General features: G+C 46.8%; 1 protein-coding gene across 2 annotated transcripts in view; it reads right to left on the reverse strand.

The window, feature by feature from the left end:
* scarf2 (scavenger receptor class F, member 2) overlaps positions 1–13,290 on the reverse strand; it is a 29,407-nt gene extending 16,117 nt beyond the window's left edge. Inside the window, exons 1-7 of one of the 2 annotated variants that reach the window (XM_080003224.1) lie at positions 12,526–13,290; positions 7,383–7,441; positions 7,179–7,280; positions 4,960–5,479; positions 4,221–4,439; positions 3,016–3,144; positions 1,992–2,095 (exon numbers count right to left, since the gene is read on the reverse strand). In XM_080003224.1, coding sequence (XP_079859350.1) covers positions 1,992–2,095; positions 3,016–3,144; positions 4,221–4,439; positions 4,960–5,479; positions 7,179–7,280; positions 7,383–7,441; positions 12,526–12,635 — 1,243 coding nt within the window. In that variant the 5' untranslated portion in view covers positions 12,636–13,290. The remainder of the gene's footprint in view (positions 1–1,991; positions 2,096–3,015; positions 3,145–4,220; positions 4,440–4,959; positions 5,480–7,178; positions 7,281–7,382; positions 7,442–12,525) is intronic. The other variant, XM_080003225.1, reaches the window with a different exon arrangement.
* Between the last annotated feature and the right edge of the window lie 1,358 nt (positions 13,291–14,648).

Consider the following 14,648-nt stretch of genomic DNA (forward strand, 5'->3'; position numbering starts at 1 on the left):
GCCCCTCCCCGCCAGTGAAATCACAAATGTTCTGGAGACAGAAAAAAATCCTGTCCTACGCCTATCGACTGGGATTTCCTGTAAACCACGACCCTCATCTGCTCTTCACTTCACACCCAGCTCCATGTGTCACGGATGATTTATGCAGCCATTTACATGATCAGTGCCTGGAATCATTATGGGATACACCCTGCCGAGAACGCTGCAGAAGCACGGAACCCCCTGGAGGCTGTAGAGCGTATACCGGGGGCCGAATATTTAAGGGGAAACTGCAGTCTCTTTTAACCGAAACCGTATTTCAGGTATTCACAGCGTAGCTATTGTTATTGGTAGGATTGTTAAGATAATGATGGTGATGACTATCGTTATTTTTATTAAATTGGCAATTATTTTTCAAATTTGGCACAGTGATACTAAACCCAGACAAACTTGGTTCCAAAAAAGACCAGTAACAATTCAGGCTCCAGGGGGCGCTATAATAAGCAGTCAAACTTCAAAACCTCAGCCCTGCCGCTCTGTTGAACATAGAAACATGGAAGTTGGTGTATAGGTGTCGTTTCCCATGTGAGCATATTTGCCTTGAGAACATCTAAAGGCTATCTGGATAGATCTTCCGCCATCTTGGAAATTTGTGAAAATTTCAAAAGCCCAAATAGCACCCATGTTCGGAGGACACGCCTGGACACGGCTCAGGGGCCAGGGTAAAGAACGCAGAGTGAGACGTCGGCAGATACATTTTTGATTTGATTTGACGTTGCAATATCTAATCTGTCACGAGTCCATGCCAGAGTGGGGAATTCAGAGTCGCCACAATAAAGCTTCCTGGGAATGGGTGTTTGTGGTGTGTTTGGTGTGTGCTCGCTGTGTTTGGTGTGTTTGGTGTGTTTGGTGTGTTTGGTGTGTTCGGTGTGTGCTCGCTGTGCTTGGCGGCGGCGCAGCGGACACGTTTTCGAGCTGCTCTCTGCTTTAACACTCATTTTAATTAGGACCTGCGGGACGTAGCACAATGGGGCGGCCATCTTCAACCACTAGGTCGACCACCAGGGGTGACTCTCAATGAGCGAAAAAAAACAATAAGGTTAAGGTTGAAAAATACCGGTGTTCCTTTAAGGAGGGGCAAGCACGCCAGGTGTGAGCGGTTTCCCAGCGCTCCACAGTCACAGCTCGGTTCAGCAAATCAACATGGGTTGAGCCGCTTGGAGGGGGTTCTGTTGAGGTGAAGGGCTTCCATGACATCACATCTGTGCCCGCCACCTCTCAACATGTCCGCCGGTCGGTCGGAACCTGCCGGCGACCCCTGGTTTCCTACACTCCCAGCGCAGCTTCCCCCGCCCTCTCCTCCTATTTCCTACCGCTCTTCCTCCCTCGCCCTGAAAGCTCCGCCGCTTTTTATTTCGAGACCATTCTCCCTTTCTTTCACTTTGACCCGTTACGAGCTCTGTTTACCACTTTCCTTCTTTCCATTGCTTTCCCTTTTCGTTCCGATCCTACCCCCCCCCCCCCCCCCACACCCCCCCCCCAACAGGGGTGGGAGCGCGGCCAACAAACACAGCCATAAAAAGGCCGCTGGTCTGGGCCTGGAAAGACCATCAAGTCCTCGCTCTGTCAAGCCTCCCGCCGCACACTCTGACTTCACTGGACGTCCGTGCCGCCGCTCATTACCTCCAAACACCGGGGCTTTCTGCACAGCGGGAGGGTGCACACCGGCAGGGTGGACGGCGGGACAAACACACGACAGCACGGGAGGGAACGTGGAGTGGAATGTGTTTCGTTGCGGGTCTATTTAACAATAGGTTTAATTCCCTATTTATGGCAACATTACAGAAACACTATTTAAACATCACCGCCTTGTGGTTTTCTCCTTACATACATATATACCCATATATAACCATATATATCCACATATAACCATATCCATATACCATACACTGTGTGCGTGACCGTGTGTTGTTGTGAACAGAGCTGGCTGGGCGGGGGCGGGGCTTTCTTACGGAGGTTGCAGGCTCCGGACACGGCGTCACAGTTCTTGTTGTGGCAGGAGCAGGTTTGGTTGCAGTTGACGCCATAATGACCGGGCTGGCAGCTCACGTTACAGCTGGACGAGAGAGAGAGAGAGAAAGAGAGAGAGAGAGAGAGAGAGGGAGAGGGAGAGGGAGACCATTCACTTTATGTAACCGAGGTCAAACCACGGCCTACCATGGTGGCAATGGTACAAAGTACTATATTGGTGTATTTAAGTCATTTATTTGACCTGTGATACCTGTAATAATCCGTTTCTGGGGACTTTTGCCTTTTACTCCGCTACAGGACATTTCATAACAAAACATCTACTCTACTGCATTTCTCACACTTTACTTAATACTACTTTAGTATTAGAAAAAAAACAACAAAAAAAACGAAAACTCTCAATTCATTGTTTTTATATCAAAATCCGGTCTGCATCTCTCAAGCTGCTCATCAATGACCGATTTGACGTGCATCGTACCCTTCTTTCTGAATCATTACAATCTGTACCTGTCATATCAGGGCACAGGCTCACAAGTACTGTGACTTTTTATCCTTGAAGTACATTTAACAGCAAGTATGTGAATACCGTTGCTAATGAATAAACTTTCACTCGCTTTCACTTTTACCAGAGTCATTCTGTGTACGGGTATTTGTACTTAAACTTAATGAAGTAGAAGCTCTGAGTACTTAGTGCACCAGCGACCACGACTACAGAGATATAAGGAAACGCCGTCGAGTAAATTAAGATATTTCCCTTTTCTTTTTCATTCCCCCACAAGTGATTAACGCTCTGGTCACAATTCATTACGTAATAATGCCTCTTAAAAGTCTTCAGGAATGCACCACGCTGTTCCCGGTCGGCCGCGCTCTCCCTCTCCCTCTCCCTCTCGCTCTCCCTCTCCCTCTCTCTCATTTCCAGAGAGCACATAAACTCCCGTCACCCCACCCCTCTCTTTATTTCAGACCACCGCCATGAAAGAAGAACCGCAGCGGTGAGTTTGGACTCACTAGGTGCCGTGGAAGCCCGGGTCGCAGAGGCACTCCCCGCTGACCACGTGACAGGCGCCGTTGAAGCAGTGGCTGCAGTCCTTCTCGCAGTTCTCCCCGTACGTGCCGTTGGGGCATCGAACCTCACACCTGGCGGTACGGATCACAGTGGTTAGCAGTCAAGGGCTGCTCATTAGCGCCGGCTGGAGACGCTGCCGTGGCGCCTTCCCAGTCCTGGAGGCGGTGGCACGGCACGCGGCGGAATGCCGGTCTGACTGCGGCGGTTGTTGTTGTTGTTGTTGTTGTTGTTGTTGTTGTTGTTATTTGAGTCAACAAATGTCAACAAGTATAACCTATAAAATTTAGTCTATTGACAAGTTTGTAACTGTGTTTTTCTGTGAGTGCATAATGTGAAGGAAAGTGTTACTATAATAATAATAATAATGGCATTAATAACAATAATAATAATACCAACAACACAGATACTACTGCTACTACTACTAATAATAATGATAATAATAATAATGGTATTAACAATAATAATAACAATCATAATAATAATAATCATCATAATCATACTAATAATCATAATCATAATAATAATAATAACCTTTATTTCTATGGCACCTTTCATACACAACATACCATACAGAAGCTGTGCACTTTATTGTATATTATTTAAGATTCATAAGTACACATTGATATCTGTGTTCATATTTTGCATATTTACATATTTAGTAATCCATTTATTTATCCATTGATTCAATAATTACTTTTTCTTTCTATTTTTTCTTTTTTTTGGGATCATTTAACTTTTTTTCATGCTACTTATCTGTGTCTGACTGTACAATAATGCACAACCCATGCCAAGACAAACTCCTGAACACATGGGAATACCTAAAAATGCACTCGGCCAAATGAACAGGTTCTGACGTAAATCACAATGAAAAATAAATAAATCAATAAAGATCCTACTCAATTTCAGTTTTGGGTAATCAGTTTAGACCTTGACGGATCAGGATCATTCCCCTGCAAATTGTTTTCAATTGTTATTTCTCTTGAATTATTGGTCTTGGAACTCAACATAATCCTCACAATCGTTTGTTGTGCTAAACTCAGTCTGCGGCTGAACCCCATCTGTGTTTGGACATGTGTTACCACATGCGTGACGTGCGTGATTTGGGTTTTTTCGTGTCTATCTGGGAGTCCGAGGTTGGTTTCCCTACCTGTCCCCAATCCAGCCGGGGTTGCAGTGTGAGCACTTGCCGTGAATGGGGTCACAGTGGTGACCGTCTTTACAAGTGGGACACACTTCCTGGCAGTTCTCCCCAAAGAAACCCTTGGAGCAGAGCTGGTCGCACCGCGTCCCGTTCCAGCCCCGGTCGCAGGTGACGCAGCGCCCCTCCGTCACCTTGCACGGCTGCTGGCCCTTGCAGTGCCCGCATCTGTACGGCCAGAGAAAACACGAGACTTGATTCCCCGGTTTCCTACGCGACCGTTTCATTAACATCTTGGGGGCGATATTTAGGAGAGGTACATGCAACGGGAACACATTTGTCAGTATGATTCCGTGACTGTCAGCATCCATCTGTTACTCCCACGGCCAATCACAGATGGAGAAGCACTAATATCAAAATTTGTAACCCTGATGTTTTTGGTTTCGAAAGAACTCAAGCGAGTGCAGGCAAAGTACTTAACCTGAATTGCTTTAACATGTTGACCGATGATTATCGGATAATGGCAGTATCAATTGCCAAATCTCACTTTAATGCCGCTCCATTGAGAAACATGTTCAGACGCTTTAATGGTAATCAGCTGCGGATGTATAAAATTGTGTTTCCATATCAAAACCACAAAACCGCATTGTAATACAGATCAGGTGAGGACGCCGAACACTTGGCCTCTGCATGTTCCCTGTGCTTTGGACGTAGAACATTTACCCTGTTACCTTCTCGGATTTCTCACCTGTTTCTGCAGTTTTGTCCGTAGAACCCGGCGGGACACGGCTCCCTGCAGAACTTCCCGCGGTACCCCGGCGTGCAGGTGCACGACCCGTCCGCCTGGTTGCACTTGCCGTGGATGCACTGGCAGTACCGTTCGCAACGCGGGCCCCAGAGCCTCTCCCGGCACTGGCATCGCCCCGTGAACTGGTCGCACGGCGAGTTGTTGCAGTTGCACTGGATGGCGCAGTTCCGTCCGGTCCAGCCGGGGTTGCACAGGCAGCGGCCGGTCATCGCGTCGCACACCGAGGTGAGGCTGCAGTAGCAGTTGTTGTTGCACTGGGGACCCCAGAAGCCAGGGTGGCACGTGCATTTGCCAGTGTCTTGGTCGCACTTCCCCTTTTGGCACAGGCAGGCGTTCTCGCAATTGGGTCCCCATCGGTTGTGGTTGCAGGTACACTTGCCTGTCAGGTCGTCGCATTGGCCGTTGGGGTAGCACGTGCATTTGCCTTTGCAATCGGGGCCCCAGAACTGGGCCGGACACTCTGCAAAAAGAGAGCGGTGTCATCAGCATATTATCCTCGGCTCTTATCGTCTTGAAGGGATACTCCTGTTCCACATGCTAACTGTGTTAGCTCAACGCATGGCTGCAGAGGGGTTCAACTAGCCTAGCTCCTGCGAGATCAGGGAAATACACCTTCCAGCACCTCAGCTACGCTAGCTGAGTTATTTTGAGTTATTCGTGCATCGTTATGGCAAGTTGAAGTAAAAAAACATAAAAACAAGATCTTAGATTTAAATGCAGCTACATTCTTGTGGCGGGCCAAGGGGGCGTGGTCATGCCACCGCTGCAGACAGGCAGTGCAGGCTGCCATCCCGGGGCCGCTCGGCTGCTGCGGATCAAGCAAATCGATGGAGGGCCTCCGCTGACTCGTCTGATCCAGGACCAGGAAATCATTTAGGGTTTGTTTTTCCCCGCAGTGAGGAGATGCGTGCTACGGGGACACATGTGCAGACAAGCGCTGAGCATAGCGAGCTGGACACGTCACGGCAGCAGCGAGCCTAAACTCCGCCCCTCTGGACTCTTTTGCCAGCCTCTTTTGGACTCGCGTTTGCCAGCGAGCCCTTCATATTTCTTTTTTGGCCCACAAACCGCCTTTTGATTAAATAATTAATAAATACATGCCAACAGGCGCTGTTTTGCCTCCACCTGCCTCCTCTCTCTCTTTTGCTGGCCCCGGGCCAGGACACACATCCACAATTCTGAACTACTATAAACTATAAATACTATAAAAAGGGTAGTATCTCTATAATAAAGCCCCCGTAGAGTTCTTATCAACGCTAGCCATGGATAAGACATTTTGGCATTTTAAAGGGAACCGATTCTGCTTTTCTTTATGTTCTGTCATATATATAATATTACAATGTGGGACGTTCGTATCAGACGAGGCCAAAGTGTCCAATAATGAGGTAAACTAATGACAAAGTAATGTCTGTCAACAAAACACTCTGGATTCCGACCGCTCTGAACGCACCGTGTCCAAAGGTTTTTTCTACTGTCTGAACGAGCCGACGTCGGCTTGTCACGGATTTCCTTTTATGGTCATCTGCTCCATCCCATCGTTGTGCGTTTCTCCAAACAAAACCAATAAAAACAGTGTGTTTTTATTGTAGATGTATTTTTTTTTTTTCCATTTTATCTTTTTTTGTTTTATTTTCCACGGCGCGGTTCTCTCCCACAAGCCTGGAGCACGGCAACCAAAGTGGGAACCAACTTGTAAATGAGGCCTCGTAGTTCTAACATGAGTGAAGATTCAACGACTGGATTGATTATTTCTCACCTCCAATTTGTTCAGAAACACATTTTGGTGGACTGACGAGCTGAAATCAGTGAAAGTTACGAATTAAATACAACAAAACCAGGAAGCCGTGCTCAAACCCCATTGGCTCGCAGAACTCGTGGCCTCGGGAGGGTGGCTCCTCCCACAAAAAAAAAACAGCCCGTTTTGGAACATTGATGGTTTAGAGGCATGTCACAATGGCTAAAATGCATAATCTGAGTGGTATTTTCAGCAACAAACTTCAAAGACGTGTTTTTGGGAGCTCAGAGAGCGATCGTGCATAAAGCAACACAATCGATCCGCCTTCAAGTAGCTCGTATTAGGGCGTGATTCACGTTGTGACATCATCAGGCCAACTCCATTTCACGTTTAGGACACAGGAGGCGCGAGGACGTTGACTTACTGGTGTCACAGCTCGCTCCAAAGTATCCATGACGACAGCGACACTCGTTAGGCCGGACGCACACCTCGTTCTCCTTGCAGGTGAAGTTGCCTTCGCAGAGGGCTGCAGCAACACAAGCACAAAGCACACGGCTCCAACGCTCAAATGCATCCGTCATCGCCTCAAAGAGAAACAAAACAGAAAGAGGAAGCGTGCTGTACATACGTGTCGGGCATTCGTCCCCTAGCTGCCCCCATCCGCCGCAGCACGCGAAGCCTGGCGACCTGCAATAGATGGCGATTGGGAAAAATAAGGTGCAAGCACTCGACGTGGTCGGTGGCCACGTCGCCCCCCCCTCCGCCCGCCGCCAATTTGTGCCGCTTCTCAGAAATTTCCCAGACGCCTCTCCAAAGAAGAAAACAAAACAAAAAACGGTGGGTTTTTGTTTTGGAGCAGGTATTTAGGTTCAGTTTCCACTTTTAAATAAAAGATAAAAAAAAACCAATCCCGCTATCTGTGCGCCCGCTTAGGGACGCATAAGGCTGATCAGATAATTGAAAAGAAGACAACGCACCGAACCAAAATGAAGACACATGTCAGGGTTTAATCTGACTCAGGACGAAGGTAATCCTTCTCAAACGAACGCAGAATTAAAAAATGCCTTTCTGAGACGCTGCGGGATTTAGGGTGAATCAGTCCTGGACCGGGGCGAGGAGGGACGAGTCGGCTCCTCCTGTCTGGCCTCGCTGCAGCTCCCGGTCCCGATCGTCCATTTCCTCCGTCGTCAAGGTCGACCCGGAAGACCTTTCGTTTTCGTTTTTCACGATGCATCTGGTCGGTGGTCGACTCGGTTCCAGGTTCAAACCTCTTCACAGAAGGATTTTCTGAAGGGTCAGTGGAGTGAATGAACGGGGAATTCGCTCCTGCGAACGGAGCCGTTCAAACGCTCACCCTTTGAGCTCCGCTGTCAAGGTCGACCCGGAGGCCACGCCCACTCATCCAAAACCTTGGTTTAAGCTTCACCGAGACCTGAGATTAGCTCTGCTCTTCATCCTGGAAATCTGATTTTTGAACCAAGACTCCGGTGACTACGAGACTATGTTGAACCACGACGGAGAAAGGCCGTTTGGGTTAGTCCGGATTAGAAGTGGGATTTAGTCTGAGGTGAGCCCTCATCCGCGCCGTGGGAAGCGTCCGCTGAACCGAACCGCAGGAGGCCTGCAGGCGCCACGCCCTGGGAGCCGCAGCCCGTGTTCACGGCTTTGGATCCGGCGGCAGCTCCTCGTGGACTAATGAGGAGGTGTGTGGGGGACGCTCCGCCGGCCACATGCTGAGCACACGCCTGGGGTCCGCCCGCTCCCGGGGGGGGTCTTGCTGGTTCGATGGCTCATCGTCAACACTTTGTTTACTGTTGGAGCCTCGTTTGACAGTGTCTGACGGGCGCTTCACTGGACACGTTTCTTTCTGCCTCACTTGGTTTCATGAGTTATTCTATAGGACGGGTATTAATTCACCTTGAGGCATGACCTTTGAACTTTGAGGGTTTTTTTATTCAAATCATTTATTGTTTTGATTGTTTTTCTGTTATTTTCTTGAGGTTATATCTGTTGGTTATCTTTATATTTAGTGTATATGATCATATTGTTGTTGTTATCTATCTATCCATCCATCCGTCTGTCTGTCTGTCTGTCTATCTATCTGCCTGTCTGTCTGTCTATCTATCTATCCATCCATCCATCCGTCTGTCTGCCTGTCTGTCTGTCTATCTGTCTGCCTGTCTGTCTGTCTGTCTGTCTGTCTGTCTGTCTATCTATCTATCTATCTATCTATGTCTGTCTGTCTAACTGTCTGCCTGTCTGTCTGTCTGTCTGTCTATCTATCTATCTATGTCCGTCTGTCTGTCTATCTATCCATCTATCAATTCATCCATCCATCCGTCCATCTGTCTGTCTGGCTGGCTGGCTGTCTGTCTATCATCCATCTATCTATCCATCCATATGTCCATCTATCCATCCATCTATCTATCTATCTATCTGTCTGTCTGTCTGTCTGTCTGTCCATCCATCTATCGGTCGTCCATCCGTCCCTCTATCTATCTATCTATCTTTCTATCTGTCTATCTATAATCCATCATCCATCCCTCCGTCCATCCGTCTATCCATCTGCAGTATGTACAGTATCTGTCTGTCTGTCCGTCTGTCTATCTATCCATCCATCGATCTATCTACAGTATATATCTATCTGTCTGTCTATCTCTCCATCTATAAATCCCTCCATCCACACCACACAGACTTTGAAGCCGTGCCCCCCTGGGACAGGTGTGATAACCATTGCAGCAGAAAGAGGAGGATGAGCCGCCTTGTGGTCCGCTGCGTTTTTCTGTCGTTTCATCTCCTTGGTTTTGGTTTTCTTGCGGCCGGGTTTTGGTTCTTGGATGTGTCAGGAGAGGACGGATGGGTCCCTCCACCGCCGCCGCCTCCTCCTCCACCTCCTCCCACGCCCGCGCCCTCGCCCGTCCCTCTCCCACTGCCCTTAAAGACCAACCCCCCTATTCATCAGGAGGATGATCCCACTCCGGTCGGGGAGCCGCCTCCCTGCGGCCGACGCGTGCCGGATCCACGCCGCTCCACTTCCAGGACGGACGGGATACGAAAAAGAAAAACGGGTTTTGGAATCCCAGGCCTCAAAGGCCGCCGCCCCCGCTCCGTGATCATGGTTATTGTTTCACACGTGCACCAACAGCCGCCTTTTTTTTTTATCAGCCCACGTCGTTCACATTTTGGGCATTGACCACAAAAGGACAAACAAATCACATGGTTTCTGATCCTGATTTCTGCGTAAAAATGGCGATTCTGGGAAACTATGTGTGTGTGTGTGTGTGTCTGTGTGTGCGTGTGCGTGTGTGCTTTGTGTGTGACCCTGTTTCGTAGAAATCGGAACAGTCTCGTGATAATGTCGACGCCCGCTCGATTTAGGATCTGATGCGGTGAAGTCAGGAAACGCTGACCGCTGGTGATAATTGCGAAAGTTTTTCCTTCGATTCACTGAGAAACGCCAAAAATAATGTAACATGTCAGCATCTGAGCGGACGTGTGAAAACCAACCCAAAAAAAGGACACCATGACGCCATCACCATACAACTTTTTTTTTCTCTTCTTTGGGACATACGGCACATTTACAAGTGAACTGTGGTGAATCCCAGGTTTATAACATTTATAGTGAAGACTTCAAACGTATATATAATAAAATATGGAAGTGAGGGCTTTTTCAGTTCGGCTCAAAAAAACTCTCAATTTGGTCTTTTTGTTCATTTCGCTGTGTCAAATGCAGTTGTTTATGGTGAATGTGTTGGGTTCCTATGTTTACACAATCTCTCTATAAGGGCCAACTTTCTTTAAAAATAAAGTTCTCCCTTTTACAGAAAACACACAACAGACTACCCATTCTAAAGGTACAGTATACAGTATACATACAAGTATACATGTCATAACATTGAAGTACTGGCTTTTCCATTCGGCTCAAAAGAGGCTCTCTTCTACGTAAAAAACACAATAATTTCAATGTATTCTCAAGGTATAAAGGAATATGGAATTGATGGCTTTTCAGTAAGGCTAAAATTAAAAATATAAAATGTATTTCCAAAAAGAACGTAGGCCGACAACAGCCTCTCTCTCTTCTGTCTGCTCTGCTGTATGTGGTTTCCCTCCACATCTGGGTCCAAACCCCGGGAAACAAGGGATTCTTTCACACACAGGGAGCACATGATCTCCATCACGGCTTTATCATCACATGTCGGCCAAACGCACAGAGGTCATGACAACGCTGCGGCACACTACGTATGGGTCACGTAGTAAGCCTTTTCGGGGGGAGGAGGGTCATCAGAACATTTTGAACTTAAAAAACAAAACAAAATCAAAAACACGATTTGTGTGTTTGGTCCGGAAAAGGTGGTCCTGGAACCGGAGGAGCAGGGTCTGGGATCTGCAGACGGCGTCCAGGGGAACCTCCGTGCACCCGACCCATGGACCCCATGGAGTGAGGATCTAGAGGCCATTGTGCCCCAACGTGAGCTCATCCTGCAGAATAAACACCCAAATACTGCACGACGCTGACCCATCTTATGACCTCGTCACACCGATGACCCGCGGAGCCACTGAACAAATGCCGCCAAACTCCTAAGACGGCAGAGGAATCACCTCCACCCCGTTTGAGAGGAATAAATCTGTAAATTTGAAATGTTTGTTAGATGATGGAATGCAACAGAGCGCGGTTAACCGTTAGTTACTTGGGTTACTAGTGCCCAAAAAATGCTGCCGACCCTCTGTATGTTTACAGAACATTGTGGTGCAAAGTCACAGAGTAGCCGAGTTGTTGCTTTACTGAAGTGGAAAGTATCTGAAAAGTATCTGGAAAGTATCTTGAGTTTTGGTGACCACCAAGTTTCAAAACAATTAACTACTTTTTACATTTCTGACATAGTCACGTTACCTTCAAACACACACAAACACACACACACGCAGACACACACATGCAGACACACACACACACACACACATGCAGACACACACACATGCAGACACACACACATGCAGACACACACACACACACATGCAGACACATACACACACAACAACACACACGCAGACACATGCAGACACACGCACACGCACACACACACACACACACACACACACACACACACACATACACACATACACACATACACAGATGCCGACACACTCACCCACGCAGACACACACGCACACGCACACACACACACACACACACACACGCACACAAAGCAAGAGGAACAAACCCAGAGATAAATATATGGTTGTATACTTTTGAATACTGCTTATGCACGAGACCTCATCTGCAGAAAAAAGGCTGCAGCTGTACTTTATGAAGTATTATAATCTCTGTTGTATCAGAGATTATTGTTGTATCACTTTCATTGCATTTAAGAGCAGGCACTCAGATACTCTTCCTACAGCAGAAATCAGTCCGTGCGGTAAGTGTGCGTCGGGGTACCTGTGCTTTTACTTCAGGAACAGCTCAGACTACTCACACTACTTATACTACTTATCAGCAGATGTTGTGAGTGGGGGTCAGTGTAGCGCCCCCTGTGGAGGAACACGGCGCTCCAGATGCTGCGCACATCTGGATGGCCGCTCTCCTCAATGGACTCCTCCTCTTATTATGGTACAAGGCTACTCGTAAAGAGGAAAATGACCAAAGTAAAGTCATAAAAGAGTGTATAACCAGAGAGCTCCAAATCCTCCTCCACCCAACTTGTTTGTAGTGCGAGATTAAAAACGACCCCCATTGAAAAAGTGCCTGTGGTGGTGTGCAGCCATGCAATGCTTACCCCGGTACCTTGCACACATTCCTGCCTTTGGGATTGGGTTCTTGGCCGAACGTGGAGGAAACAAAGAGGCAAAGCAGCGAAATAACAGCCAAACAGTTGTTCACTTCCATTGTGCAGAAAGCAGCATCCTCCTAGACGCCCCTCGTCGCCCGCATCGCTCCGCTCCGCTCCCGACTTTTGCTTTTTTTTTTTTTTTTGTTGTTTTTTTAAATTTTTTTCCTTCCTTTTTAAACACAGAAGCCTTCGGCACTTCCTGTCACATAATCCAACCGCGCCACAATGTCCACGGCGAACTGCGTAAAACTCGGCAAACAGAAGCTTAATCCTGATTCAAGCGGAGGAGGGACGCCCGGACGCCCCGTGCGCCATCGACGCGTCCAGCATCTGCTAAAAAAAAAAAAAAAAAGAGAAAAAAAAAATTCCCCAGAAATTCCCCAAAATCCAAAGATCAAGGTCCCCGCGAACGTTACCGACCCCGAACAAGGAGCTGGAAAAGCGGGTTTGACGACGCTCGGCTCCGGCTCAGTGCGACATTAATCCCTGGAAGACCCCGAGAAGAAAGAGAGGCCACTGCGTAAAAAGCGCTCCAAAGTCCCCCATAGTGACCAGCGACAAAAAGTCTATTTCTGGCTTTTATCCTGTTTTTATTTTTATTCTATTATTACCATTATTGTTATTATTATTATTATTATTATTTTTTGCAGTTGGTAAAAGTTCGGTGTCTGAAAAAGCTGAAAGTGAACTATTCCCCTCTTTCCTTCTTTGTGCTCTCGGCGGAGGAGTGTGTAATCCCTCACTTCGTACTTCTTGTCGTCTGTTTCTCCCAGGAGTGGCAGAGGGGAAATTCCTGATTTGTTACTCGATCCTTGGCCACCGTGTGGGAAGCTCTGTGCGCCACATTTACATATAGGCCCATTGAAATAAAGAGCCAGCCATGCGCACCGTCACATCAGCGCTTTAACGCGGGGGTTTAATTGCGTCTAATACAATATTCATGATCAGCATCGTTATTAAGCCATCATCATCATCATCATCATCATCCTCATCCTCATCCTCATCCTCATCATCATCATCCTCATCCTCATCCTCATCCTCATCCTCATCATCCTCATTCATTCTTTTGAGAGTGATTTTTTAATTTTTATCATCATCACCACTTGTTTACAACAAATCGTGTCTTTTCTTTAAATCTCATAGTTTATATTTTATTTTTATTGCTGGGATTGTGAGCGGTGAGTGTGTGTGTGTGTGTGTGTGTGAGAGAGAGTGTGTGTGTTTGTGTGTTGTGTGCGTGCGTGTGTGTGTGTGAGTGTGTGTGTGTGTGAGTGTGTGTGTGTGAGTGTGTGTGTGAGTGTGTGTGTGCGTGTGTGTGTGTGTGAGAGAGTGTGTGTGTGTGTGTGTTGTGTGCGTGCGTGTGTGTGTGTGTGTGTGAGTGTGTGTGCGTGTGCGTGTGTGTGTGTGTGAGTGTGTGCGTGAGTGTGTGCGTGCGTGTGTGTGTGTGTGTGTGTGTGGAAGGAGGGGGGCCCAGTGGAGTGGTGACTTTCTTCCTCCGGGACAACGGCGCCCCCTCATGTTCACATAAAGGACTGGAGCCGAGCGGCCTTGGACGTTACAATGGCAGGTTATTAATAAAGAATAAATACTGTTTGCAACACGCAGTCATACTGGTATAGTTGACTGATAAAAGGACAAATGATAACAAGCTGTGTAAAAGATCAAAGTAGTAGTAGTAGGGGAATTACAATAATTATACAATTACTTCTACTATACTACTACAAATAAGATAATAATAATAATAATAATAATAATAATAATAATAATGAAGAAAACAAGCCCAATGCATGTCATTAAAACAAGTAAAATAGTATATTCAATACTACTATGACTACTACTTCAACTATTACAACTGATAATAATAAACATAATAATAATAAACATAATAATAATAATAATAATAATAATAATAATAATAATAATAATAATAATAATTTGGTGTTTTTAGACAAAAAGCGAGAACAGAAGTATAAACAATATATATTGCTAAAGACCCAGAGTAAAGAAAATAAATTGCACCAAAACATTCCATTCGTGTGAAATGCAAAACCGAAAAACAAATTCCTGTG

This window comes from Zeus faber (genome assembly GCF_960531495.2).
Source record: "Zeus faber genome assembly, chromosome: 7".
Classification (NCBI taxonomy): domain Eukaryota; kingdom Metazoa; phylum Chordata; class Actinopteri; order Zeiformes; family Zeidae; genus Zeus; species Zeus faber.